We start from the raw sequence: 26,566 nt of genomic DNA on the forward strand, positions 1-26,566 counted from the left end.
TGCGGCGAGAGCTGAGTACGCATGCTCTTTTCATGTTCCTTTCCCGGATTGGTGTGCCCAGGGTCTTGGTTTTCCAATTGGCTAACGTCGGGGTGGGCGGGTAATGAGCCGGGAGATTTGAATTTGAAAGCCGGTAATGCCAGAATCAGCACCAGGAAGCTGTGGAGGAACGCTAGTTCCCTTCGGTTTGTGGAGCTGGTGGTCATCATGTCCTTTCCTAAGGCGCCCCTGAAACGATTCAATGACCCTTCTGGTGCGTACTGGGGAAGGAACTGGGGGACCGGAGTTGCTCTCACGCCCCTTGCCCCTTTCGGTCCCTCTGTCAGAGGGCAATTGGAGGCGATTTTAGGGCTGGCTTGGGATTCATTCAATTGATTCGGTTTTTTTTCTTCTTAAATACATATTAAGCATTTACTACATGCCAAGCATAATTTAGGATAATAAGAATATAGCAGTGAGCGAAGCAAGGTGTCTGCCCCATGGAGCTTCCACTCCGTTGGAGAATACAGCCTATAAACAGGGCTCTGTAGACACTAAAGCAGAGAGAAGGTGTGAGAAAACGTTGGTAGCTATTGCATGGTCCAGTGTGGAAGGCCTTGCGGTTAAAAAAAGAAAGAAAGAAACACCTGACCATGCTTTTTTGTCTGTACGTGTGGATTTCTTTTTGGATATTCCATTCAGGCATAAAGGAAAGCAGGCTGGTAAAGGCAGTTTGTGGTGGTAAAATTGTGGTAGTATCAGAAACACTATAAATGAAGTGATGGCAGTTAATATGGACGGTCTTTACATAGATTATTCTGTTTTAATTCCCCAACATCCTGGAGAGGTGATCCTATTCATTATTTTACTAATAAAATGACCAAGACTTAGATTTCCTGTGTTACACAACCAAACTGGGCCTTCTTGAAATCCATCCTGTGCTTTGAACCACTGCAGTGCCTAAATACAATAACCAGGACACCTTGGATGTGGTTGGTAAGACCATCCTTTATTACAGACTAACTTTATGCAGGGACTGTGCTAAGATTTTTCCTCCTAGATCTGGTTTATTTTTTCCAACAGCCAAATGAGGAAGGTGCTGATACTGTCCTTATTTTACAGATGAGGAAACTGAGGGGTTTTATAACTGTACTGAGCAGCCTGAAAGTGGTAGAGCTGAACCATAATTTATCCATTATAACATACACTTAATGGTCACTGTCTTTAATCTCTGTAAGACAATATGGAAATGGAAATGTTCTTATTCACCATCTTCTCCCAATGACTACACTGTATCTGGCACATAGTAATGTCTATGGATTGGCAGACAAAGCTGGATTTGAATCCTAATCTGGCTGATGGCAAAATCCTATTCCTTTTGCCACATCCCTAGTGACTTTCTGTGTATTCACCACACTGCTAACCTCCACCCTGAGCTAAATACTGGGGATACAGTCATGATTAAGACAGTCTCTACCTCCAAGCGGTTAGCCTAATGTGGGAGATGGATAAGTACATTGTCTAATGTGGGGAAGTGGATAAGTACACTATATAAGTACCTACACCTTTGCAAAACTGGGAAGTTCTATGATAGGACTGATATGCACAGGCTGCTATGTGGTGGTTATAACCTGATTGGAGGATTCAGAGAAAACTGGAAGAGATGACATCAGGCTGAGATCTGAAGGATAAGTGAGAGTTAGCCAGGCAAAATGGAAGGTGAACTAGCCATTCGAGGTGGAAGAAAAAGAAACTAAAAAGTTCTGGAAGTTTGAAGCATTTATTTAATGCAATGCATAGAATGTTTATGTGCATACAAAAGCATTGCCTGACTGCCTGTGCTAGCTTCCGATTATTGTTGTTTTTTTTAATATATTTTTATTGATTTCAGAGAAAAATTTGCTATGTGTGAGTCACACGGATATTTTCTATTGTTTCACTTTTTAAAAAAATGCTAGTGAAGATGTACCAATGAGCTTTCATCATCCCATTTGAAAAACACTTAGGGGATAGTAGGAGTTGCTTTGGGATTGTCAAACTCCTTGCCGTTCCTATTTATTTGCATGAAACTCTGAAGTAAATAGCTTTTCAGAGAATAGTATAACTCCATTGATTTCCAATCAACTAAAGCTTTGTGCTAATGACATTTTTGCTATTGTGAGGCCTGAGAGCCAGATCTTACATTTACTATGCATAAGCACTCTGAAATGCCTTTAATTTGGGACTCCAGTTACTTACATGAGGTTATAAAATATAAATGTCTGAGACATAGAAATATAGTCTATGGCATTATAAATTTTTTGATGTATTGATATTAGGCAGAGATGATTTATCACTCTACTTTTTTTTTTCCAGGCTAAATCTTGAGGGCTAGACACTTTTATTTGCTTCATTTCTAGAATCTGATGATAGTTAACCTCAGTGACTCTGAGTAGCGTTGATTCCAAATATATTATTTCTTATAGTCAATCCTTAAAAAGAAAACCATGTTGCTTGTTCTTTCATAACGTTCATCCCAAGACTGTCTTTGCTGTTTTGCTCAGTTGCCTGTATTCCTTTGACCCAACTGAAATAAAGGGCATTTGGGAAGATGATATTGTTCCTAAGATCAAATGGGTGCTATTTTTACATTTGAAAGAACCAAGTGTCTATAGCATGTTTTACATTTATATTACTCACTTTACTTTACATGTTTTAACTTAGGATTCTAAGTGACATTAGAAGAAACATTAATGTTTTCTGTTTCCTCTAGGTTGTGCACCATCTCCAGGTGCTTATGATGTGAAAACTTCAGAAGTATTGAAAGGACCAGTATCCTTTCAGAAATCACAAAGATTTAAAAAACAAAAAGGTACTGGATCCCAAAATACTAAAATAATGGTTATATGATCTCCTAAGTTTTAAAGTTATGAATAATAGTATATACATTTAAAGCTGTTTTGGTATTTCTAAAATGTGAAACTACAGGTATGGTTAAATTTTTGTATTTGAAAAATAAATAAGTTTTGTATTTGATGGATTTATAAGAGAGTCAACTACAGAGTAATGCTTTTATCATTACACTATTGTATAATCGGGAAAATTATACAAACACATAGATATGTTGTTTCCCTTTTTTTTAAAAAAAATATATTTTTTATTGATTTCAAAGAGGAATGGAGAGGGAGAGAGAGAGATAGAAACATCAGTAATCAGAGAGAATCATTGATTGGTTGCCTCCTGCACGCCCCCTACTGGGGATCAAGTCAGCAACCCAGGCATGTGCCCTTGACGGGAATCGAACCTGGGATCCTTCAGTCCACAGGCTGGCGCTCACTGAGCCAAACCAACTAGGGCTCGTTACCCTTTTGCTAATTACCTTAGCCTTCTGTCAGGGAACATTAGGAAAATCAGAAAAATGTTAGATGTGTAAAATATATTGTGCAACTAATTATTTAGAAATGTACAGCTAAGAAAAGAATAACATTATATTGCTTCACTAATAGTTGCAATAAGAAATTTTGAAATTGTGTTTTGTCTGTGGTACAATTTATTGCAGAATCTCAACAAAATCTTACAGTTGACAAAGATACTACCTTGCCTGCTTCAGCAAGAAAAGTTAAGACTTTGGGATTAAAGGTGAGGTGATCTTACGTTCTACCTGTTTTATGAACTGTACCATTTCAGTTTGTCTTTATTTCTTTGCATTCCCCCCCCACTCTTTGGGTCTGTAAGTTTAACTTGATTTCTCTTTCTAAGCTTCTTTTCTTTATGAGATAGCGTAATTAAAAATTCAAAACATTTTAAAAATTCAAAACGTACTGCTGTTTAACATTAGAAAGAAGCAGTCAGTAGCTTTATTCATAAAGCTCCTCTGCTCTTTTCACTGGACTTTTTAAAAAAAAATATATATATATATATATATGTATATACATATATATATTGATTGATTGATTTTTTACAGAGAGGAAGGGAGAGGGATAGAGAGTTAGAAACATCGATGAGAGAGAAACATCGATCAGCTGCCTCTTGCACACACCCTCCCTACTGGGGATGTGCCCTCAACCAAGGTACATGCCCTTGATCGGAATCGAACCTGGGACCCTTCTGTCCTCAGGCCGATGCTCTATCCACTGAGCCAAACCGGTTAGGGCTTCACTGGACTTTTTAAGGAAAAAAAAAAATCTAATTTGATTGAGATAAAAACTTTTAAGCCTGAAATACTTTGAGATTTAAAGAACCTTTTCCCTCATTTACTAAGTCACCTACAAAGTGTTTAATAGACTCAGGGAAAATTTTAAAATAGAAATTAACTGTTTGGAATCCTTAATCTTTTCGGATAACTCAAAATAAAATTCAGCTATGATATTTGTGGCACTAAAATTTGATCATCACTATTCTTTGACTTTTAAATAGAAGGAATCTCAAAAGAATGATAAAGACTTGAAGATGTTGGAAAAAGAGGTAAGCAATGTTTTCAACTTCTTGAAAAATAAATGTGCTTTGTATAATGGAAAGAGAGTTACATAGAATTAAGAGACAAGGATTCTGTTGCAGGGATTCTGTTGCAGTCACACTGGATGGCAAATATACCATTCAGACCAGTGCCTACAGGGTAATCATCCCTTGGCTTGGACACCCTATATCAGAACCTGGGTGTCTGTGTGGGATGCTGACAAAGTCAAGTTGTTAGCTTACTAAGGGACAGATTCAAGATAACCCATTTAACGAAAAACTGATAACGAAAAATCAATATGTTGGTTTACTACAATTATGTGTAGATGCAGTATTTACATTTACTTTTCCTGTATGCTACTCTGCATGTTAAAACAATGACTAACTAGGGAATTGCTTAGTGAGCATAAAATCCTAGCAGGTTAGTTGAATTGTGATGGAGTGCTGGTAATCTGATGCATTCCTCTGCACCAGTTATGCCTCCCTCAAGAACAAAATGATTTAGGGCTGCCCTGTTACAGGGTAGTTACTGACCACATGTGACTTTTTAAAAGAAATTAAATTAAGAACTCAGTTCTTCAGTTGCACTAGTCTCAGTTCAAGTGTCCAATAGCCCCATGTGAGGGGAGGCTACCATACTGGACAGTGCATCTCCACCATGCCAGAAATTCCTATTGAGCTGAGCTGACCTAAAGAACCCATTTACTTTCCTAAGCAGGGCTAAGCTGGTCACTGCCAGCTTTGCTTTTCTGGCAGTAATTTATCCATGTTTCCATTACTGACTCTTTCTGGTGGACATATTCTTTTGATATATTAAAACTTTTCATGGATTATAGTAAAATATTGGCTTAGGACCAAGAATATGTCAAGATAACTTTGCAAATCTGTGCCCTGGTTGATCTGATCCTTTTGTATTTATTTTTAATAATATTGGCTATCATTTTATTTATTTTTATTATTTTATTTTTTAAGTTTATTTATTTCAGAGAGGAAGGGAGAGGAAGAGATAGAAACATCAATGATGAGAGAGAATCATTGATTGGCTGCCTCCTGCACACCCCCCATTGGGGATCCATCCTGCAACCGGGGCATATGCCCTGACCTGGAATCGGAACTGTGACCTCCAGGCTCATAGGTCATCGCTCAACCACTGAGTCACACCGGCCTGGCAGCTATCATTTTATTGAGGATACATGAAAGGGATGAATGGAGGGGAGGGCAGTAATAGGTGAATCTCAGTTAGATAGCAGGTAAGTGGCAGTTCCAGGATTAGAACTGGTCATTTGGGTCAGTTAATCTTTTAGAATGGAGATTTTTAGCAAATAGAGCTCTATTTTATTTAAGCCCCAAAATATTTGCTGTTGTTTTTTTTATCTTGAATTGGTTGTCAGTATTTAAATGGAAAGTTTCATGCAAAACAAATTCAGATTTCCACCTTCTGTTGCAAAATCAGATCTGAAAACACTGTTTCCACATTCCCCTCCTGGCCTGTGCAGGACTGCCTCTTTAGACCCCCACATTTGCTCTTCAGCCCTCACCTGGCTCTCTTTACTTGTTTATGTTTTCTGCTTAGCCACGTAGGTATTTGAGTTTACAAACCCTTTTTTTTTTCTTAACTTAAGCTTCTTTAGCTACAAAAAGTGTGATGTAGATTATCTCAGTGTTTGTTTTTCGACTGTATAATACTATGCTAAAAACACCAGTTATAAACCAATAATGTAAGCATAGCGAATCTTATGGTTAGGGGCTCTTAAAGCCCAGTCAGTCCCTAGCCTCTAGTTCACATAAGTGGTGCTAAATACATTTTTAGTTAAGCATTGTTGGCTTAAAATACTGAGATTAGAATAAATACAAAGCCAGTAAGAATATAAAATACTTTCATGCAATTTACTACAGCTATGCTTTTGTGATACTTTCATACCAAGCAAATAGTCTAGTTTGGTAAATGTTTTCTGTGCACTAGAAAAAAATATGTATGCACTTGTTAGGTATAGTGGTTTATATATGTCAGTTCAAGGTGGTTGATAGTTCCATTCAAATATTTATATTGATATTATTCTACTAGTAACCCATTTGCAGGAAAAATCCTGCAAGCGGCCGCTGCCGCCGCATGCGCTGCCGCTGCCGCCGCTGTTGCGGCCACCGCGCCTGCACCCGTGCGCCTCTGCCACCTGCCCCGCTTCTCCCCGCCCCGCCCCACCCCGCCCGGGCTTTCCCTCTGGCAGCCACCTTGCTTTCCGCTTTTCCTCCATCTTCCTTCTAAGTTGTCTTCAGTCTTCACTCCTCCCTCCCTCAGTGTATGCAAATTAACCGCCATATTTGTTTGGTAATTTGCATACTCACCCTGATTGGCTGGTGGGCGTGGCTTTGGATTGTGGGCGTAGCAAAGGTGCGGTCAATTTGCATATTGCTATTTTATTAGGTAGGATTAGTTTCTAAGAAGTACTTTTAAAATTTTAGTTCAGTGAATTTATCTATTTCCCTTTTAAGTCTGTCAGTTTTTGCTGTTTATATTTTAAAGTTATATAAGTGCACAACAAATTGAAGCCTATGTCTTCCTCCTGAAATTATCTTTTTTTTTAAAAAAAGTGTTCTTAGTGATTTTATACAAAGAGAGGAAGGGAGAGAGAGAGAAACATTGATCGGCTGCCTCTTGCATCGAACTGGGAATCGATCCGGTGACCTCTTGATTCATGGTTTGACACTCAACCACTGAGCCACAGTGGCCAGGCAATGCTTACAGATTTTTAAGATGTGTCATAAATTAAATATGATTGTTCAAGCAGAGCATCGTGTCACAGTAAGAGATTTTCCTAGAACTTTAATGTTTTACTTATCAGTAGCAGCTAGTTACGCTGGCATTGTGTTCGTGAATCATTCATTCCTCACCTGTTTCCACCCAGATTCGTGTCCTCCTGCAGGAACGCGGTACTCAGGACAAGCGTCTCCAGGATCTGGAAGCTGAGCTGGAGAAGATGGAAGCAAAGCTCAGCGCTGCAGTCAGGGAAAAAACGTCTCTTTCTGCAAGTAACGCTACGCTGGAAAAGCAGCTTACTGAATTAACCAGGACTAACGAGCTACTCAAATCTAAGGTATTTGGACCACATGATAATATTGACAATTAAATAAATAATAAACATGTTTTTTCTCATACACTATTTTTTTGGGGAATTTTAGATTCTAGTTTAGTCTTTTTTCCTTCACTAAATGTACCTTAAATATTAAGCTGCTTCCAGTAGGAATTATTATTGTATCTTTTTTATTATGTTGCCTGGCACATAAGAATTTATAAACAAACATGTTACTTTTTGTTTTAATGCCTGACATTTTCTCACCCTCTTTCAAAGTAACCTCCATAAATAAGGACATTAATCAAATTTGCAGAATTTACATCTAGAAGTCACTTTAAAGATCTTCCTTTGAAGTAATGAGTAGTATGATAGCCAGCTTCCATCTCAAATCCTTTTGGGAATGAAGTGCAAAATGAATCAATATGTTCAATCAATAAATTGTGTTTATCAATACTAATAGGTCTTAGCATAGTCATTTCGCTTTTTACAGAGGTAGAAGGAGGCTGTAAATCACTGTTGTGTTTCAGAGTCATTTATTCACAGCCTATGTGCTGGGCTCTTTGCTTACAAAGGGAGTGAGGATGCATAGGAATCAACCATGGGAACAGATTCCTGGGCCCCATCCAGGAAGACCTGATTTAGTTGGCCTTGGATGGACTCTGTACCCCTCACATATTTCAAAGTAGACCAGGCAATTTAAATGCATTTTGTTAAGCAAACACCCTTTATGAAATCCCCTCCAAGAAGTTTATTTTAGAGCCTTGCAATGAACTTTCCAGTATATAGAGGTAGGTGACCACCCAAACTACTTTCAGAAATAAACCAGAAAGTCACATGAAGGAGAAGGAGGGACAAGAACAATAGTAGTGCAAATAGTAATCCTGGTTCGTCAAAGGCTGTTTGCTCTGTCAGAATATACTCCAGGCAAATAACAGTCCCAGTAACTGGTACTAATCAATAGTAATCAATACTTCAGTGATTTGTTATATAACTTAGCAGAAAATATTTCTGAATCTTTTACATGTTTGTTGTACTTAGTTTTCTGAAGATAGCAACCAGAAGAACCTGAGAATTCTAAGCCTGGAGCTGATGAAGCTTAGAAACAAAAGAGAAACTAAGATGAGGGTGAGTGATGCCTTTGCTGAGTGTGCTGTGTCTGGTTCTGTGGGTCTGAACGATTTCTTATTTCCTGCAATATATTTCTGTTGTGTAGAGTATGATGGCTAAACAACAAGGCATGGAGGTGAAACTGCAGGTCACCCAGAAGAATCTGGAAGAGTCTCAAGGGAAAGTAGCACAGCTCGAGGGGAAACTGTGAGTGCCTAAAGGAAAGAGAAAGTGTTCAGTCTGGATTCACTGCTCTCATCTGCTATTTTTTCCTGGGATGTTAACCTTCCCACAATACTTACCTCATGGCCTTCCTCTTGTTGCCTTATTTCTTTTCCCAAGTGATAGTTGAGACTTACTCATTCCCAAACAGTTTAGGCTGAAAAGATATACAACTATTATTACTTGTGTACATATTCTGTATCAGTGATGAGGAGAGACCTCATAAGCTTTCTAATAGCCTAATCTTGTGGAAGTGGTAAAGTTGACCCGAATTGAGAAGCACTGATATAGGAGGCTGTGATTAATGCACAATTCTAGCCTTGTTTTTACTACTGAGTTCTCACTGACATACAATAAAATACACAGATCACAAGTAGTCAGTTTGATGACTTTTGACAGTTGTATATACCTGAATAACCACCACCCGAATATGGTAGAGAATACTGCCATACCTTCACAAAGTTCTTCCATGCCTGCTGTTCCTGCTCCTCCCTGGGTAATGCCCCCCACCCTGCAACCACTTTCTGACTTCCATTGTCATAAATTAGTTTGGCTTTTGGGGGCACATTTATTGCATGCATGTGCATATAAACCTCCATCTGTTTACTATTCTCCTGTTGATCAACATTTGGGTTTCCAGTTTCTGACTATTATGAATGAGACTGCTACATATGCCCTTTTGTGGACATATGTTTTTATTTCTCTTGAGTAAATAGGAATGGAATTCCTGGGTCACAGGGTACATGTATAACATTTTCAAAAACTCAAAGTAGATGAACCATTTTACACTCCCAGTTAGCAATGTATCATAGTTTCAGTGGTTCCACACCCTCACCAACATTTGATGTCAGTGCGATTTCAGCCCTTGCAGTACCTGTGAAGTAGTATGTTTAATATATATGCTATTAATGTCAATTATATTTTTATTGACTATGCGTATATATTCTTTTGTAAGATCTCTATTAAGTCTTTTGCCCATTGCTTAAATTGAGGTGTTTGGGGGAGGTAAACACATAAGTAATTGCATATAAGGCAGCCTGGAACAAAGGCTTTATGGCATACAGATGTTCTTTTGTATGTGTGGTGGGTGGGGAAGCCAGGAAAGCTACAAAAAAGATTATTTCTGTCACTTGGAGTGCTATAGATGATGACTCGTTATCACAGCCCTTTTATCGGTATATATTTGGAAAGCTTTCTCACTTAAAAAAAATTTAGGTCTCCTACTTGCATATATTAAATTGCCAACTTGAGATGTCACATAAATTAATAGTTCAGAGTTTAGACTCTGGCATCAACCTGCTTGATACATCAGTATCTGGTACAGAGTAAGCATCATATGTGATCATTGTATGTATTAATATATACACCCTTTTTTAGTGTTTCAATACAGAAAGAAAAGATTGATGAAAAATCTGAAACGGAAAAACTCTTGGAATACATTGAAGAAATAAGGTAATATCAATAGTACTTTTAAATCAGGCCTCATTTTTGTTGAAGTATGATGAATACATCATTTTCATCTCTTTTCAGTTAATTTTTCCTATGCTTATATAGATGTGCTCTTCAAAATAGTTTGTTTTAATGCAGTTGTGCTTCAGATCAAGTGGAAAAATACAAGCTAGACATTGCCCAGTTAGAAGAAAATTTGAAAGAGAAGAATTATGAAGTTTTAAGCCTTAAGCAGTCTCTTGAAGAAAATATGGTTACGTTGTCTGAACAAGTAAAAGACCTGAATGCTAAATGTCAGCTACTTGAAAAAGAAAAAGGTATTCAAGTGTTTGCAGTATTACTGTCTTCAGCTAAGTACTACATACAGCATCTAAGAAAAGCAATGCTATGTTTAAAAACAACTTTTTTAAATAATTATGTAAACAACAAAAAAATTCTGTTCTACTTATGAGAATTTAGTCTTTTATAATGTATACTAGAGGCCCGGTGCACGAAATTCGTGCACAGGGGTGTGTGTCCCTCAGCCCAGCCTGCACCCTCTCCAATCTGGGACCCCTTGAGGGGTGTCCGACTGCTCGTTTAGGCCCGATCCTACCCGGATTGGGCCTAAACAGGCAGTCGGACATCCCCCTCACAATCCAGGACTGCTGGCTCCCAACTGCTCGCCTGTCTGCCTTCCTGATTGCCTCTAACCGCTTCTGCCTACCAGCCTGATCACCCCCTAACTGCTCCCCTGCCAGCCTGTTTGCCCCTAACTGCCCTCCCCTGCAGGCCTGGTCACCCCTAACTGCCCTCCCCTGCAGGCCTGGTCCCCCACCCAACTGCCCTTCCCTGAAGGCCCGGTCGCCCCCAACTTCCCTCCTCTGCCGGCCTGGTCACCCCTAACTGCCCTCCCCTGCAGGCTTGATTGCCCCCAACTGCCCTCCCTTGCAGGCCTGGTCCCTCCCAACTGCCCTCCCCTGCTGGCCATCTTGTGGCAGCCATCTTGTGTCCACATGGGGACAGCCATCTTTGAACACATGGGGGCAGCCATGTTGTGTGTTGGAGTGGTGGTCAATTTGCATATTACTCTTTTATTATATAGGATAGAGGCCTGGTGCACGGGTGGGGGCCAGCTGGTTTGCCCTGAAGTGTGTCCCGGATCAGGGTGGGGGTTCCCTTGGGGCATGGGGCGGCCTGGGTGAGGGGCCTGTGGTGGTTTTCAGGCCGGCCACGCCCCCCGGTGACCCAAGCAGAGACCCTGGTATCTGGGATTTATTTATCTTCTATAATTGAAACTTTGTAGCCTTGAGCAGAGCCAAGATTCCTGCTTGCTCCGAGGCCGCAGCCATTTTTGTTGGGATTTATTTATCTTCTATAATTGAAACTTTGTAGCCTTGAGTGGAGGCCTGAGCTGGCCAGGGTGTGCGGAAAGCTTGGCTTCCTCCATTGCCGGGGGCAACCCAAGCCTCCTGTTCGCTCTGTGGCCGAAACCATCTTGGTTGGGTTAATTTGCATACTCGCTCCTGATTGGCTGGTGGGCATGGCTTGTGAGTGAAGCGGAGTGATGGTTAATTTGCATATTACCTTTTATTAGATAGGATTCTATTTAATATGTTGCTTATCTTGTAAATATATACAATTTTGCATTATTTGACTTCTCCATTTGGTAGCCATTTAAAGTTGGTAGGTACAAAGAAGTAGGTGTGGGGGGTTATTATATGAGTAATGATATAAACGTAGAGGGGTTTTTTTTCCTTTGAAAATACTTGATCTCTGTTAACATGCTATGTATGTTAATGAAACGTATGTATAATGAAATATAATGGGGATCTAGGTTGTTCAAAGTTAGTATTCATATCTGTGTACAGCATTGTTAACGTTTCTCTTTTCTAGAAGACCTCATCAACAGGGACAGAGAACGGGATGAACATCTGAATTCTGAAATGCAAAACTTAAAAGAGAAGTTAATTCTTGAAAAACAAGAACATGAAAAGCTACAACAAAAAGAGTTGCAAATTGATTCGCTTCTGCAACAAGAGAAGGTAGTTTTCTACAATGTAAAATAAAACTAGTGCTTATTTTATGTCATACATTTCCCGGTGGTCAGAACACCTTAAAATTGTATATATCCTGTGATCCACCAATTCTATTTTTAGAATTTTATCCTGAGGAAATAATTATAGTTATGCAGCAGATTTAACTGCAAAGGGTTAATTCCTGGCTGGTGTAGCTCAGGGGCTGAATGTCAAACTATGAACCAGGACTTCACAGTTCACTTCTGGTCAGGGCACATGCCAGGATTTCGGACTCAATCCCCAGTAGGGGGCATGCAGGAGGCAGCCGATTGATGATTCTCTCACATCATTGATGTTTCTATTGCTCTCTCTCTTTCTCCCTTCTTTGAAATAAAAAAAAAAAATACATATTTTTTTTCAATGTTTACCACAGGATTATTGATAATGTGAAAAATTATAAGCAACAGAGGAAGCAAAATAAGGAAATTGTTTAAAAACCTTTTCCAGAACACTTTTGTGTTAGGCATTTACAGTTATGTTGAAAAAAAGGATATATTATATGAGAAACAAAAGTGACAATTTTTTATAATCCAGATTATATAAAAAACATTTTACCTGTTGATGAGAAAAAGATAGTCCACTAAGAAAGAATGGGCATAGGATGGAAATATATAATTCTTAGAAATAGAAATTTAGATAGCCTGTAAGTTACTAGATGTTCTACCTTAGTAGTAATCAAAGAAATGAAAATCCTTTTTTTTCTTTTTCACTTATACGATTGGCACAAATTTAAACATTTGATTTTAAAAAAGGCCCTTGGTAAGAGTTGGACAATATTATATAAATATATTGTTGAGGAACCTACAAAGACTAAAGAAATTAAGTAGATCTGTATATACCAACTTAAAAATCTCAATAACCATTTTTGTGTTTTGTAAATGACTTTTATATACACAATCTATATCTTTCATATTTTAAGAAGTATTATGTAAATAATAAGAAAAGACCTTAAAGTAGATATTTCAAAGTAGTGGTTATCTCTGCAATGGGAAAAGTAAGGTTGGGGTGGGGAGCAGTCAAGGCAATTTTCTCTTTATTGATGATGTCAAAATTTTTTACATTCGTGATTTACTTATATTTATCTTTTTATTGGTGTGTACTCATATAACTTTAAAATATTTTTATATAACATTGAAATCATAGTCCTTTTTATATAATGTCATATGACAAAAATATGTTATAAAAGCCAGTTGTAGAATATGATTTTAGTTTTACAAGAAGTAGGTTTGTGTATATGTGTTGCATAGGGAAAACACTAAAGTAACATTTATCACAATGTTGACAAGTTATAGGATATACTCCCTGACAAAGTGAATATGATACCTTCATATTTTTTCAAATTTCCTTGAGGATCTTGAATTTGATATTCTTACTTCATTACATGTACATTTTTTTGTCCTTAATAAAACCTCACAAATTATTAAATTAAGTTATTTAAACCTTTTGAATTATGTTCGTGGTTTTCTGTTGAATGTAGGGATTATCTTCTAGTCTTCAGCAGAAGCTCTGTTCTTTTCAAGAGGACATGATGAAAGAGAAGAAGCTATTTGAGGAAGAATTAAAGCAAGCTCTGGATGAGTTAGATAAATTACAGCAAAAAGAGGAAAAATCTGAAAAGTTGGTTAAACGGCTGGAAGAAGAGACAAAAGCTAGAGCTGAAGAACTGAAACTTCTGGAAGAAAAGCTGAAGGGGTTTGTATTAATAGGACTTTACACATATGATTTCAGATTTTACAAAGTATTTTTCTAGTACATTCTCAGGATTCTCATATCAATCATGCAAGTGGGTGAGGTTAGAATTATTTTGCAAGTAAGGAGAAAGTACATGCATAGGATGTACATATAGATAAGTATGACAGCCGAAATAAAAGCCAAGCCCTTTCTTTATTTAAAGCCAGTGGTTTAAGAGTTTTAATTAAAAAATGACCAGCCCTAACCGGTTTGGCTCAGTGGATGGAGTGTGGGCCCGTGGACTGAAGGGTCCTGGGTTCGATTTTGGTCAAGAGTATGTACCTTAGTTGCTGGCTCAGTTCCCAGTAGGGGGCGAGCAGGAGGCAGCTGATTAATGTTTCTCATCGATGTTTCTCTCCCTCTCCCTTCCTCTCTGTAAAATCAATAAATTACATTTTTTTTAAATGACCAAAATTTTGTGGATCCTATAATTACTCTCATATTTTCTAAAAATGATGGGACGTTAGTGTTAAAATAATAATTAGTGAAAAATACTCCCCCAAATTAAGTTTCCCACCTTTTAATAAGACACATTTCCATTTTTGTATATGTGTACATCAGTTTACATAGTGTGAGTTATATTTTTAATTACTTGTTTTGAGGGAGTACAAACAATTCAAAAATAACAATAAAAAGGAAAATGGGGGAAAAATAACTAGAACTGGGAAACATTAAGAAATTGCCGGCCGGTGTGTCTCAGTGGTTGGGTGTCAACCTGTGAACCAGGAGGTCACAGTTCCATTCTGGGTCAGGGCACATGCCAAGGTTGCAGGCTCGATCCCCAGTACGGGGGCGGGGGGGGGGGCTGCAGGAGGCAGCCGATCAATGATTCTCCTCATTGATGTTTCTATATATCTCTCCCTCTTCCTTACTCTCTCTGAAATAAATAAAAACATATATATATATATATATATATATATATATATATATATATAAATGTATTATTAGAAATAGACTGAGATCTCATGCTTTCTTTTTTACTCTAGTTCCATATTGCTTTCATCATGTTATGTGTCCTCCACTACATTTACTTAAAATGTCCAGGTTGGCTATTGAGTTCAAATTACAAATAAAATAATTATTTTATTTGAATCCTTGGGATTTCATCACTATAAAATTTCCTAACATAGACTAGACATGAGCCTACATGTAATATGTCTAAAACTGTGAGTATCTCTTGTTGGATACTTTTGTTATTTCTTTTCTGTTTTTTGTTTTTTATTTCTTGTGGGTTTTTAGTTTTTTGTTTTTTGTTTTTTTTGTGCTTAGTAATTTAAAAAAAGAAAAAGCTAGAAGGGATAAATGGTGTTTTAAAAAATAAAGTAAAATAAATAAGTAAGTAAATAAGTAAATAAAATTTACTTATTTAATAAGTAAAATTAATAAGTAAAATTTTAAAAAGCACACCAAGGTTTTTTTTCTTTGTTTGTTTGTTTGTTTTTTGTTGTTTTTTGTGTTTTTTTTTGGCTAGTCAAATGCAGTAGTGAGAAGGACACCAAGGTTTTATATATACCTGCTTTTGCAGGAGCAGTACCAAATGTAATTAGGGGGTTGTTCTATATTGCAGCCAGTCTCAGGGGACAGGTGCTTTTAGTGCCTGAGTAGATGATTTCAATTTCAGAAAGAAAGTTGACATAATCATGTATTCTGACTCAGAGAACTGTCAGAGGTCAGGAGATAAATATTTTGCTTCTAGCTTTGTGACTATGAGCAAGATAATCTTAATCTCCATAATTTTCTATTTCATTATATATAAAATATTTTCATGAGATTGTTTCTGTGGTCCATCTCTTCCAGCCTGGAAATTTTATGCTAAAAAGAAAAACTAAGATAGTTGAAAGTGATTCCTCTAGGGGGCAGGAAAGGTAATATTTTGTTAAAAACCCATTAGTGTGATTTGATTACTTTTAGCTGCTGTGTGTATATTTTTTTTAAGTCCCCTACTCATTACAGAATGAATTTGACCACCTGTTATCTTGTCTCAGTGTCAAACTTAGTCTGTAAGCGAATAATGCTTCTTATAGTTTTTAGTTCCAAATGTTCTTTAGAAGATCTCATAAGCTCATATGCATATCTAAAAATTGTATCATTTTGTAATATATGTTATTTATTTAATAAGTTGTTGAATCTTTGAATAACAATTTATAATGTGGGTTATTGATACAATCAAAATAAATCTACATAATCCTATAACTTAAAACGAAGTATTTTTAACTGTACTAAGTATTTCTTAAATGTCTACACATAGAAAATTAAATTTTATTCAGTACAAATGCTTTTTAACTAGTAATTCTTAACATTCTTAGCTGTTGCTATTAAGATTCTATTTGAGTCTTTTTATCTTACTTCCCCAAAAATGTTTAACTACTTATCTTACTTCCCCAAAAATGTTTAACTACATGCACACATGTGATATAAAAAGATAAATGTGGAAATGAGGATGAAAACAAAAGTAAAAAAGAACAGGAAAGATAATATACTACGTACTAACCATGCTTTTAGATGTAGTAGTCCATAAATTTTCATCTAAGCTATCCACTAGCTGATGTAAACAGGAAGGTTTGGGATTCAAAGGTAAATACTAACCTCTTTCTTAGGCCAATGATTTGTCGTTAGTAGCTTATCTTTTCATTGTTCCTTTTTTCTTAGGAAAGAAGCTGAACTGGAGAGAAGTAATGCTGCTCACACTCAGACCACCCTGCTTTTGCAGGAAAGGTGTGATACTGCAGAGCAAAACCTGGGAGGTGTTACTGCTCAATTCGAAAGGTATTTTACTGGGAGCCTGTACTCTCAAACATACTAAGAGCAGGAAGGGGTACTTAGGAAAAACTGAACAACAAAATCAATTGCACAAATAAAATTATTAGTATCACTTTAAATTCCATAATGACCAACCATAAATGGGCATTTAGTGTTGTATGTTAGTTTTAGTATGTATAGTAATTTCCCTTTGATTTTAATGTGGTTAAGTTTGTAGATTCTTTTGTGAACACTTTTGCATCTCACTGAAGAGATTTTTTCTGCCCCAAAGAACATAAAGACAGTCACCTATTTTTCTTCTAAAAGTTTCAGTTTCTCTTTTCACTTTTTCACCTAGAACTGATTTCTGTGTGTAGTGATAGTGGGATCAAATTTATTTTTGTTTTTCCATGTGGATAATGAATTGCCTAGTGTCCATTCATTGAATAGTACCTTCTTTCCTAGTGATCTCCTTCGTGTGATATATTATATATATTACATATATGCACACACATATCATGTATATGTATCTATTTTAATAATAATTTTTCTGTCACAGCAGAAATATAAATTATATGTTTTATATTAGCCAATTTTTAGTGCTGTTCTCAATCCTGAAAAGGGATTTTCTGTCTTGCTACTTTGAAAGATAATGCCTTAACCATTCTATGAATCCACTCACCATCACTATGCTAATACCATTAAAGCTTATTTCTTCAGACCACACGTCGCCATTCAGCTCTGTACCCACCTACCCAGCTGCCTACTTGACATCTCCAAGTAGATATCTGACTATCTTCCAATAGTAACATGTCTAAAACAACTCTTGATCTCTCTATCTCTTTCTACCTCTAGTCTCTCATTCTTTTTTATCTCAGTCAGTGACATCTTACTAGCTTCTCATTCCATAAATCTTAATATCATCTTTGATCATTTTCTCTCCCTTTCTCCTAACACCTAATCTATTTCTGGAATTTTAAAATTCTGCCTCCAAAAGAGATCTCACATCTTTCCATGGCCAGCTCCTTAGTCAAAGCCTTTTTCACTCACTGGGACTGATAATTATCTTTTATTTACTCTTCCAATGTGGCACCCCTGCACCTTCCCCAGTCCATTCTCCACATGTCTCCAGAGTAGTCCACACACTTAGAAACTCCAGGTAACCCCATGGTGCCCTGCCGTGATGAATGGCCTCGGTCCACTCTAGCTTCTGCTCTTGCCTCTCTTATTTATTAGGCTCCAGGCTCATCTTTTTTCTTTTTGTTTCTTTGTTTTGTTTTAAAATACGGAATTTGTGTACCATCCTCACACAGGGGCCATGCTAATCTTCTCTGTATTATTCCAGTTTTAGTAGCACTGCAGTCTCATCTTTTCATGCACTATGGTCTACCTGCCTCTGAGCATCTTCTCTCTCTGAAATACTTTACCCTAACTGCCTGGCAAAATCTTCCTTATCCATCATGTCTCAGCTTAACTGAATTCCTCAGGCCTCTTCTGAATCACCAACCAAAATGTAGGGTACTCTGTTTTATTAGCTTAAGGAGCTCTGTAGTTTTTCTTTATAACTCTTACCACAAATTTAATTATATACATATTTTTTCAAATATTTTGGGAAAACCTGGAGAGGCATTTTCCTATCTTCCCCACAAGACCATAAACTCTGACAGAAAGTGCAGGGATTGTAGAATTTTTGTTTTAGAGTAATTTTCCTGTTTGGTAGTTGGTTTTTTAAATCTCTGTATGCGTACTTCCTACACATAGTAGTCACTGGGTTTTTTTTATTTGAATGAAAAGCCTATGCAATATAAGCTCGTTAGCACTGACCTCAGAAACTGAATTCTTACTTGTGTAAGTGCATAAATAGATACTGAGATTTTTTTTTGTTTTACCTAAAATTTTATAAACTATAAATTCATCAGCTACATATTTGTCATGTATATGTTAACTTATCTTTCTTGTTAACAAGCTATAAAGCATTAACAGCTAGTGAGATAGAAGATCTTAAGCAGGAGAACTCATCACTTAAGGAAAAAGTGGCCAAGGCCGAGAAAAGTGCAGAAGATGTTCAGCATCAGATATTGGCAACTGAGAGCTCAAACCAAGAATATGCAAGGTATGTAGTAAAAATAAAACCATACTTGTGGCCCTCAAACCATAAGATAATGTTGTTGAAAGTCAGCTACCAAGTGATGCAGGGAGGTGTAGTTAGTTTCATGGCTTGCTTTGGGTGATCTCATATTACAAATGAAGAATTTAGTTAAGTCTGGCCGGCATGGCTCAATGGTTGAACATTGACCTATGAACCAGGAGGTCACTGTTGGACTCCCAGTCAGGGCACATGCCTAGGTTTCGGGCTTGGTCTCTAGTGTGGGGTGTGCAGGAGGCAGCCAATCCATGATTCTCTCTCATCATTGATGTTTCTATTTCTCTCTCCCTCTCCCTTCCTCTGAAATCAATAATAAAAAATATACTTTTAAAAAGAATTTAGTTAAGCCGAGACCGGTTTGGCTCGGTGGATAGAGCGTCGGCCTGCGGACTGAAGGGTCCCAGTTTCGATTCCGGTCAGGGGCATGTGCCTTGGTTGCGGGCACATCCCCGGTGGTGGGTGTGCAGGAGGCGGCTGGTCGATGTTTCTCTCTCATCAATGTTTCTAGCTCTCTATCCCTCTCCCTTCCTCTCTGTGAAAAATCAATAAAATATATTTAAAATAAATAAATAAATAAAAATAAAAAGAATTTAGTTAAAAATGTAAAGTTCTCAAAGAGGTCCTTAAATTAAAAAATAATAAAGGAAAAGAACAAAAAAAGAATTAAAATGGCTGTAAAATGTTTAGTGGACTCACTCCTCTCTCTCAAACCCAAGGATGCTTCTAGATCTGCAGACCAGAGCAGCACTTAAAGAAGCAGAAATTAAAGAAATCACAGTTTCTTCTCTCCAAAAAATAAGTGATTTGGAGAACCAGCTCAAGCAGCAAGGTGAAGACTTTAAGAAGCAGCTGGAAGAGAAAGAAGCAAGGTAATCCCACTTCAGAACCCGGGTGCCACACACCTCAGTTCATTTTTTCGAATACACTATGTCTTTAATTTAATTTTCTGTTACAGAAAAGCTGGAAAAGAAAATACAATGGCAGAATTAACTGAGGAAATGAATAAGTGGCGTCTCCTTTATGAAGAACTATATAATAAAACAAAGCCTTTTCAGGTGTGTCAAATAGGACTAAGCTTACTCGTGTTTGTTTTAGTTATTCGCTTTGTCAGGACAGTGACTTGGTTTTTCTGAAAGACCATTTTGCTGTGCATCTAGTGCCAATTTAACTTCCTATTAAAGAAGGCTTATAAATGTTATCAAATTATTATGCATACATTTTTTCTTTTTTTTTTGCATACATTTTTTAATAAAGCCTTTATAGTCTAGAAAATACCTCCTAGTAAGAGACTTAATAGCATAGAAGTTTATTTTGATCATTAATCTATGTAAAATTGTGATAATTATTTTGTTGTGATCTTTCTCAGTGTATCTCAAGTTAATACATGGATCTTAACATAGCCAAAGGATAAATGCTAATCTTAGCCCTTCAGTCGATTAGGAGTTCTGGTTATAATATGATCCAGTTGATACAAATTAGGCTGGCCATCCTAGACTTCTTGTTTCTTTCCCTGTTTTTATGATCTTTAAAATGAAAAACACAAAATTTTTTTAAAAGTCTCATTTATGGAGAGCTCAGAATATGTCAACAAAATCTGTTTTTGTTCATTTTTTAATTTTCTTTTAACTTTGTCTTCTATGTAGTTTATATAGACAAGTAAGGTTTTAACAGTTTTAAGTCTTAACTTTATATAAAAAAACTATTTTTCAGCTACAACTGGATGCATTTGAAGCAGAGAAACAGGCTTTGTTGAATGAACATGGTGCAGCTCAGGACCAGCTAAATAAACTAAGAGATTCCTATGCTAAATTATTGGGCCATCAGAATCTCAAGCAAAAAATCAAGCATGTTGTGAAATTGAAAGATGAAAATAGCCAACTGAAATCGGTTTGTAAAATAACACAGTCCTACTGAAGATATTGGGGTGGGGTATTTTTTATTCTATTTATAAGTAAAATGAAGGACTTTGGTATCAGAAAAAAGTGATAGTCCATCTAACAATTAAGGATTTATTTTATTTTAGAGTGTTGACCAGATGGGTGTTATTGTTCTCAGATTTTCTAACTACTTCATTAGAATATTGAAAATTACCAGAGCCCTAGCCGATTTGGCTAAGTGGTTAGAGCGTCGCCCCACAAACTGAAGGGTTGCGGGTTCGATTCTGGTTAAGCCTCCGTTGCAGGCTCGGTTCCTGGCCCTGGTTGGAGCACGTGTGGGAAGCAACAAATCAATGTGTCTCTCTGACATCAATATTTCTCTCTGTCTTTTCCCCTCTCTTCCATTCTCTCTAAAAAATGATTGGAAAAATTCAGGAAGGTTTACATATCCATTTCTATTTGTAAAGTAGAAAAATCCTTGATATAAGTAAATACTATAAAGATAGGCAGTGTTCAAAACTAGTTAGGCATTTAAGTTTTTTAACAGCTTTATTGAAATATAATTCACACACCATTAATGTGTACAACTCAGTGGTTTTTAGTACATGTACAGATAGCTACAGCCATCAATTACCACAGTCAATTTTAGAACATTTTTATTACCTCAAAATGAAACCCCTTACCCTTTAGCTATTATCTCCCTATCTTCTCATCCACTCCTCCCTCCCACCACTAATCTACTTCCTGCCTTTTTCTGATGTTTAGTTTCACTAGGAAGCAGGTCTGTGGAGCCCCTCAGGTCCTCATGCTGGAAGTTGATATTGGCATTTATTACTGAATTTTAGAGAGAGAGGAAGAGAGAAAAACATTGGTGTGGGAGTGAAACATTGATCATCTGCCTCCTGCACACCCCCTACCAGGGATGGAGCCTGCATCTCGGGCATGTGCCCTGACCAGGAATAGAACCAGCAACCTTTGGGTGCATAGGACGATGCCCAACCAATTGAGTCCGCCGGCTGGGCTAACTTCATAGTCTTAAAGCCTCTATCTAGTAGTGATTTTTGCCATTTGGTTTGATATCTGAGGGACTTTGGAATTTTTCAGTAACATTGGTTACACATTTTACCAACGTGATCTTAAATAATTGTTTATTGTCTATTTTTTCTTTTTTTTTACACAGGAGGTGTCAAAACTCCGCTCTCAGCTTGCTAAAATAAAGCAAAGTGAGAGAAACCTTCAGGAGGAGTTGAATAAAGTTCTGGGCATCAAACGCTTTGATCCTTCAAAGGCTTTTCTTCATGAAAGTAAAGAAAATTTTGTTCTGAAAACCCCATTAAAAGAAGGTAAGAAATGGGGATGCATAGAAGTGTTATCTTCCTTTGGATTTGCTTTTAGAGCATTTAGCAAATTAACCATTTTTATGAACTGAAAAATTTTTTAGTTTCTGACATGAAAGAAATTCTGATATTTTTGTGTAAGATGCCTTTTCTTTCCTCCTTCCATACTTTATATTTTCCATGTCTCCAGATCCCATCTGTCCTTCAAGCCCATTGAAACTCCATCTTCCTTGAAGCCTTGTCTGACTTTTTTGCTCCTACCCGCTCCCCCGACCAGAACTATTCCCTGTAGCACACCTTTAGCATTTTAACCTAAATGTCTAATTTGTAGTTTTGGAGAAGTAGGTGTTCTCTCTTGATTGTGAACCTTGGTATCATCATTGACAATAAATCAAAATGGGTTGAAACAGTGAATGAAGAAATATAAATAAAACTATGCTACAGAATGCGAACATTGCTTCGTCCATCTTACAAAAGATAGTAGATGCCTGTTTTTAGTTTATACTGACTGATGAACTGGTGTTGACTTAGGACACTAACACTTCTTTTCAATAATCCCTCCAGGCAATACAAACTGCTGTTGAGCTCCTATGGAGTTTCAAGAATCATGCAAGTAAAGATCTGAAAAACCAAGTTGAAGATTATTTTATTCTTATTATTCTTGTTGTTGTTGCTGTTGTTATGAAGTTTGTAATGAATACTTTTTAAATGTATTTAATATTAACTTCCTGTTTTTAGGTATCTGAAAGCAAGTTCAACGTTTTTACCCATATGTCTTCTGACATTTTATTTTCTCCTGTCAGTACCTCCTTCCTGATGTTCATTTTCATCACTTCATTCTAAACCTTCTGCTTGGCTTTCCAGCTTTACAACTCGTCCCGTCAATCAACATTCCTTTAAAAATCACTTTTATGTTATTACTCCCCTAATCTGAAACTAAAGGTGGTTTCAGGATTCTAATACCCAGGTTTTTTAGTTTGATCCTGTATGGCTTTTCTGATCTGAACCTCTTAACCTAAGACACAACACCTTGGCTTGTTCTTGCCTCTATATTTATTCTCCTAAAAATGTTCACTGTGTTTTACCCATCGTCCATTTATCCAGTTCAGGCAAGAAGTAAGGGCATGCTTAATTCCATAGTCATCTCTTATCAGAGTCACTGAGCTGGTCAATAATTTGCAGATTTCTAGACTCTATCCCAGTCCTACTAAGTTAAAATCTGAGTTTGGGGATGAAAATCTGGATTTGAAACAAACTCTGCAGTTAATTCTTAGATACGTTGAAAACCTGAGAAACACTAAAAATCGGAAATAACTTCTTTATTTTGAGAGAATGTTCATTAAAGCTGGGAAGAGTGAAATAAGGAAGGGTTTAGGACAGAAGAACAACAGGAGGGCCTCGGCAGAGCTGCTTTGGCTCATTGAGAAGTCAAAGGAAAGGGGGCCTTGGGGACAGGTGCAGGGGTTAGCCCAGGACGAGTTGTTGCAGCCCACTGCTCCCCTGGTTGCAAGTCTCATGGGGACCCTGAGAGTTTAGGAGATGCGGGCCTGTGTGTGAAGAAGAGGGGGGAGGGAAAGGCACCCGCATGCTCCTAGGATGGGGAGAGCACTTAACTAACTAGAGAATTTTTCTTCTGCTGCTTGGCATCGGCCTGACTACTGGACGTTGGATTAGTATTTCTGAAATGTGAAATAAAGATCACGCATTAAGTCATTAACTCATATTATATGAAGTTACATTAATGCTTCTATTTAAGGTATATATTTAGAGAGTGGTAATACTCCATCTAAAGTTTCTGATTTACACAGTTAGTACATGATAATCCACCTTTTAAAATAATATCTTCCCCTTGAGGGACCAACAGACATTATTACAATCAGAATAGCTTTTCACAATAAATGATTTTATTGGAACTTGATACATAGTTGAATTTTTAAATGTCATTTTAATTAAGTTCAGAGGAAATGTAGAAATTAAGAAATTTGTATAATAAAATCAAATAGTTCAAGACTTCTGTTTTTACTAAAGATGGAGTAACAGGAATCAAATTTATTGTTCCTCTCCCTACCCTCCACACACACACACACACACACCTAAAACTATCAAAAAACTAGACAAGATATACAAAATAATGAGTTTCAAGATTCTAGGCATGAGACAACAATCACTAAGAGATGGGAAAAATCCAGGTGAGCCCTATAATTGTTCCCTGTTTACAGCCTTGAGAGAATTTTCAAAGGATGATGTAGGAGGGGAATGCAGGCAGAGCCCACCCAAACACCAGAGTTGAAAAGACAGAGCTGAAATGTGAGGAGACCAAAGTGGTCAGAGTTTGCAGGACAGGGTACGAGAAAGGAGAAAATAGCACAGAGAGAAAACTCTGGGGGTCTGCCATGCATGTGAGGAAACTACTTGAGGCCAGGGAAAGAAGCACCCCCCAAAATGAGAAGTCACAGTGCTCAAAGCTGACAAGGCTAGAAATACTGCCTGTGACCACCAGCCAAGCTGGAAAAACCTAAGGATGTATAACGCGTAGAGTAGGATGTACAGAAGGATTTAGCCTCAGTATTGGGGAATACAGAGTATACCTCATTTTATTGCACTTCACTTTATTGTACTTTGCAGATAATGTGCTTTTTACAAATTGATGGTTAGTGGCAACCCTATGTCAAGCAAGTCTATTGATACCAAAAAGATTATGACTTACTGAAAGCTCAGATGATTCTTAGCATTTTTAAGCAATAAAGTATTTTGTAATTAAGGTACGTACAATTGTTTGTGTGTTTTTAGACAATACTATTACACCTCGGAACAAAACTCAAGAATATTACAGGATTATAAAAATATGAAGCACTGACAAAGGTAAATTTCACAGTTTATAACATCCAGTTCTGCAGAAAGGCAGAAAACACTACCCCTAATGAAGAAAATATTCCACCCAGGGCTAACACGGGTTATAATTAACAGAGGGCATCAAAACCATACATACCAAAACCTAGTGAAAACATGTAACATAGAAATAAGACCCAAATCAAACTTGTAAAAACTACAATGTGTGAGATGAAAAAATAGTACCTTAATGGGAATGACAGCAGATTAGGCACTGCAAAAGGAAAGATTAGTGAACTTGGCAACGGCAGTAGGAACTGTCCAAAATGAAACGCAGAAAGATTTTTAAATGAACAGAGCACCACGGTGCTCTTGGACCCCTCCAGGCAGGCTGATATATATGTAATTGGGATTCCCAGAGGAGGAAAGGAAGGGACAGAAAAATTATTTGAAAAATTACTGGTGGAAGCATTTTCGAATTAGGATGAAAACTGTAAGCCTTCGGAGCCAAGCAACACAATGAACCCTAAGAACAAGAAATGACATCACAATCATATTGCTGAAAAGCAGTGATGAAGAAAAAATAGAACAAAAATAGTTTTCAGGAACAATGATGATAAAATGATTTATAGACAAAAAGACTAAAAAATTATCAACAGCAGACCAGCACTAGGAGAAATCAGAAAGGTCCTTCAGGCAGGAGAAAAGTGATGCCAAGTGGAAATAAGAATACACGAAGGAATGCCCTAGCTGGTTTGGCTCAGTGGATAGAGCCTCCTGGGTTAGATTCTGGTCAAGGGCACATGCCTGGGCTATGGGCTTAATCCCCAGTAAGGGGCGTGTGTGGGGCAGCTGGTCAATGATTCTCTTTCATCAATGTTTCTATCTCTCTTTCCCTTCCTCTCTGAAATCAATATATATATATTTAAAGAATACACCAAGGAATGAAGAGCACTAGAAATAGTAACTGCATGGGTAAATACATGACTTGTTTGGTCTTCTTTTCTTATACTTTATTCTTTTTAAAAGGTAATTGTTTAAGCAAAAATAGTTTGGAGTTTACACATATTTAAAATTAGAGCATGACAGCAAGCTCAAAGTTCAGGAGGGGAAAAATAGAAGTATGTGATTGTAAAGTTCTTAAGTATATGTAAAGTGGTATGTTATCTGAGGATAGATTGTGATACATTCATAATGTATATGGTAAACCCTAAGGAAATCACTAACATAAACACTTGTAGCCATAAGTCAAAACAGAAGATAAAATAGAATCAGAAAAAAAATTTTCCATTCAAAAGAAGGCAGAAAAAGAGGGAAAGGAAAGCAAAGAACAAGAAAAGTAACCCTCTTGCACTGCTGGTGGGAATGCGGACTGGTGCAACCACTGTGGAAAACAGTATGGTGCTTCCTCAAAAAACTAAAAATGGAAGTCCCAGTAATCCCACTTCTAGGACTATATCCCAAGAAACTAGAAACACCAATCAGAAAGGATATATGCACCCCTATGTTCATAGCAGCACAATTCACCATAGCTAAGATTTGGAAACAGCCTAAGTGCCCATCAGCAGATGAGTGGATTAGAAAACTG

At 37.2% G+C, this 26,566-nt stretch overlaps 1 protein-coding gene across 2 annotated transcripts; it reads left to right on the forward strand.

The window, feature by feature from the left end:
• The first annotated feature begins 98 nt into the window (after positions 1-98).
• On the forward strand, positions 99-25,888 carry HMMR (hyaluronan mediated motility receptor). 2 transcript variants are annotated; one of them, XM_079771633.1, is made up of 18 exons: positions 99-253; positions 2,732-2,830; positions 3,518-3,597; positions 4,375-4,422; positions 7,317-7,505; positions 8,523-8,609; positions 8,698-8,798; positions 10,191-10,265; positions 10,401-10,579; positions 12,141-12,286; positions 13,797-14,011; positions 16,700-16,816; positions 18,756-18,902; positions 19,652-19,804; positions 19,891-19,990; positions 20,646-20,822; positions 21,993-22,155; positions 22,714-25,888. In XM_079771633.1, exons 1-18 carry the CDS (start codon positions 208-210, stop codon positions 22,731-22,733), a joined length of 2,142 nt encoding a protein of 713 aa, XP_079627759.1. In that variant the 5' UTR covers positions 99-207; the 3' UTR covers positions 22,734-25,888. The 2 variants fall into 2 exon arrangements, with proteins under 2 accessions (XP_079627759.1, XP_079627758.1); XM_079771632.1 differs by having other exon boundaries at positions 12,138-12,286; positions 22,714-25,887.
• The last annotated feature ends 678 nt before the right edge of the window (positions 25,889-26,566 follow it).

The sequence above is a fragment of the Cnephaeus nilssonii genome, assembly GCF_951640355.1.
Source record: "Cnephaeus nilssonii genome assembly, chromosome: 5".
NCBI lineage: Eukaryota > Metazoa > Chordata > Mammalia > Chiroptera > Vespertilionidae > Cnephaeus > Cnephaeus nilssonii.

Excerpts from the sequence above, each read along its gene's own strand:
- HMMR (XM_079771632.1), top strand. The coding sequence starts at position 208 with ATGTCCTTTCCTAAGGCGCCCCTGAAACGATTCAATGACCCTTCTG. Across the intron at positions 4,423-7,316 it reads TGAAGATGTTGGAAAAAGAG|ATTCGTGTCCTCCTGCAGGA; the intron begins GTAAGCAATGTT and ends GTTTCCACCCAG. Across the intron at positions 22,156-22,713 it reads GAAAACCCCATTAAAAGAAG|GCAATACAAACTGCTGTTGA; the intron begins GTAAGAAATGGG and ends TAATCCCTCCAG.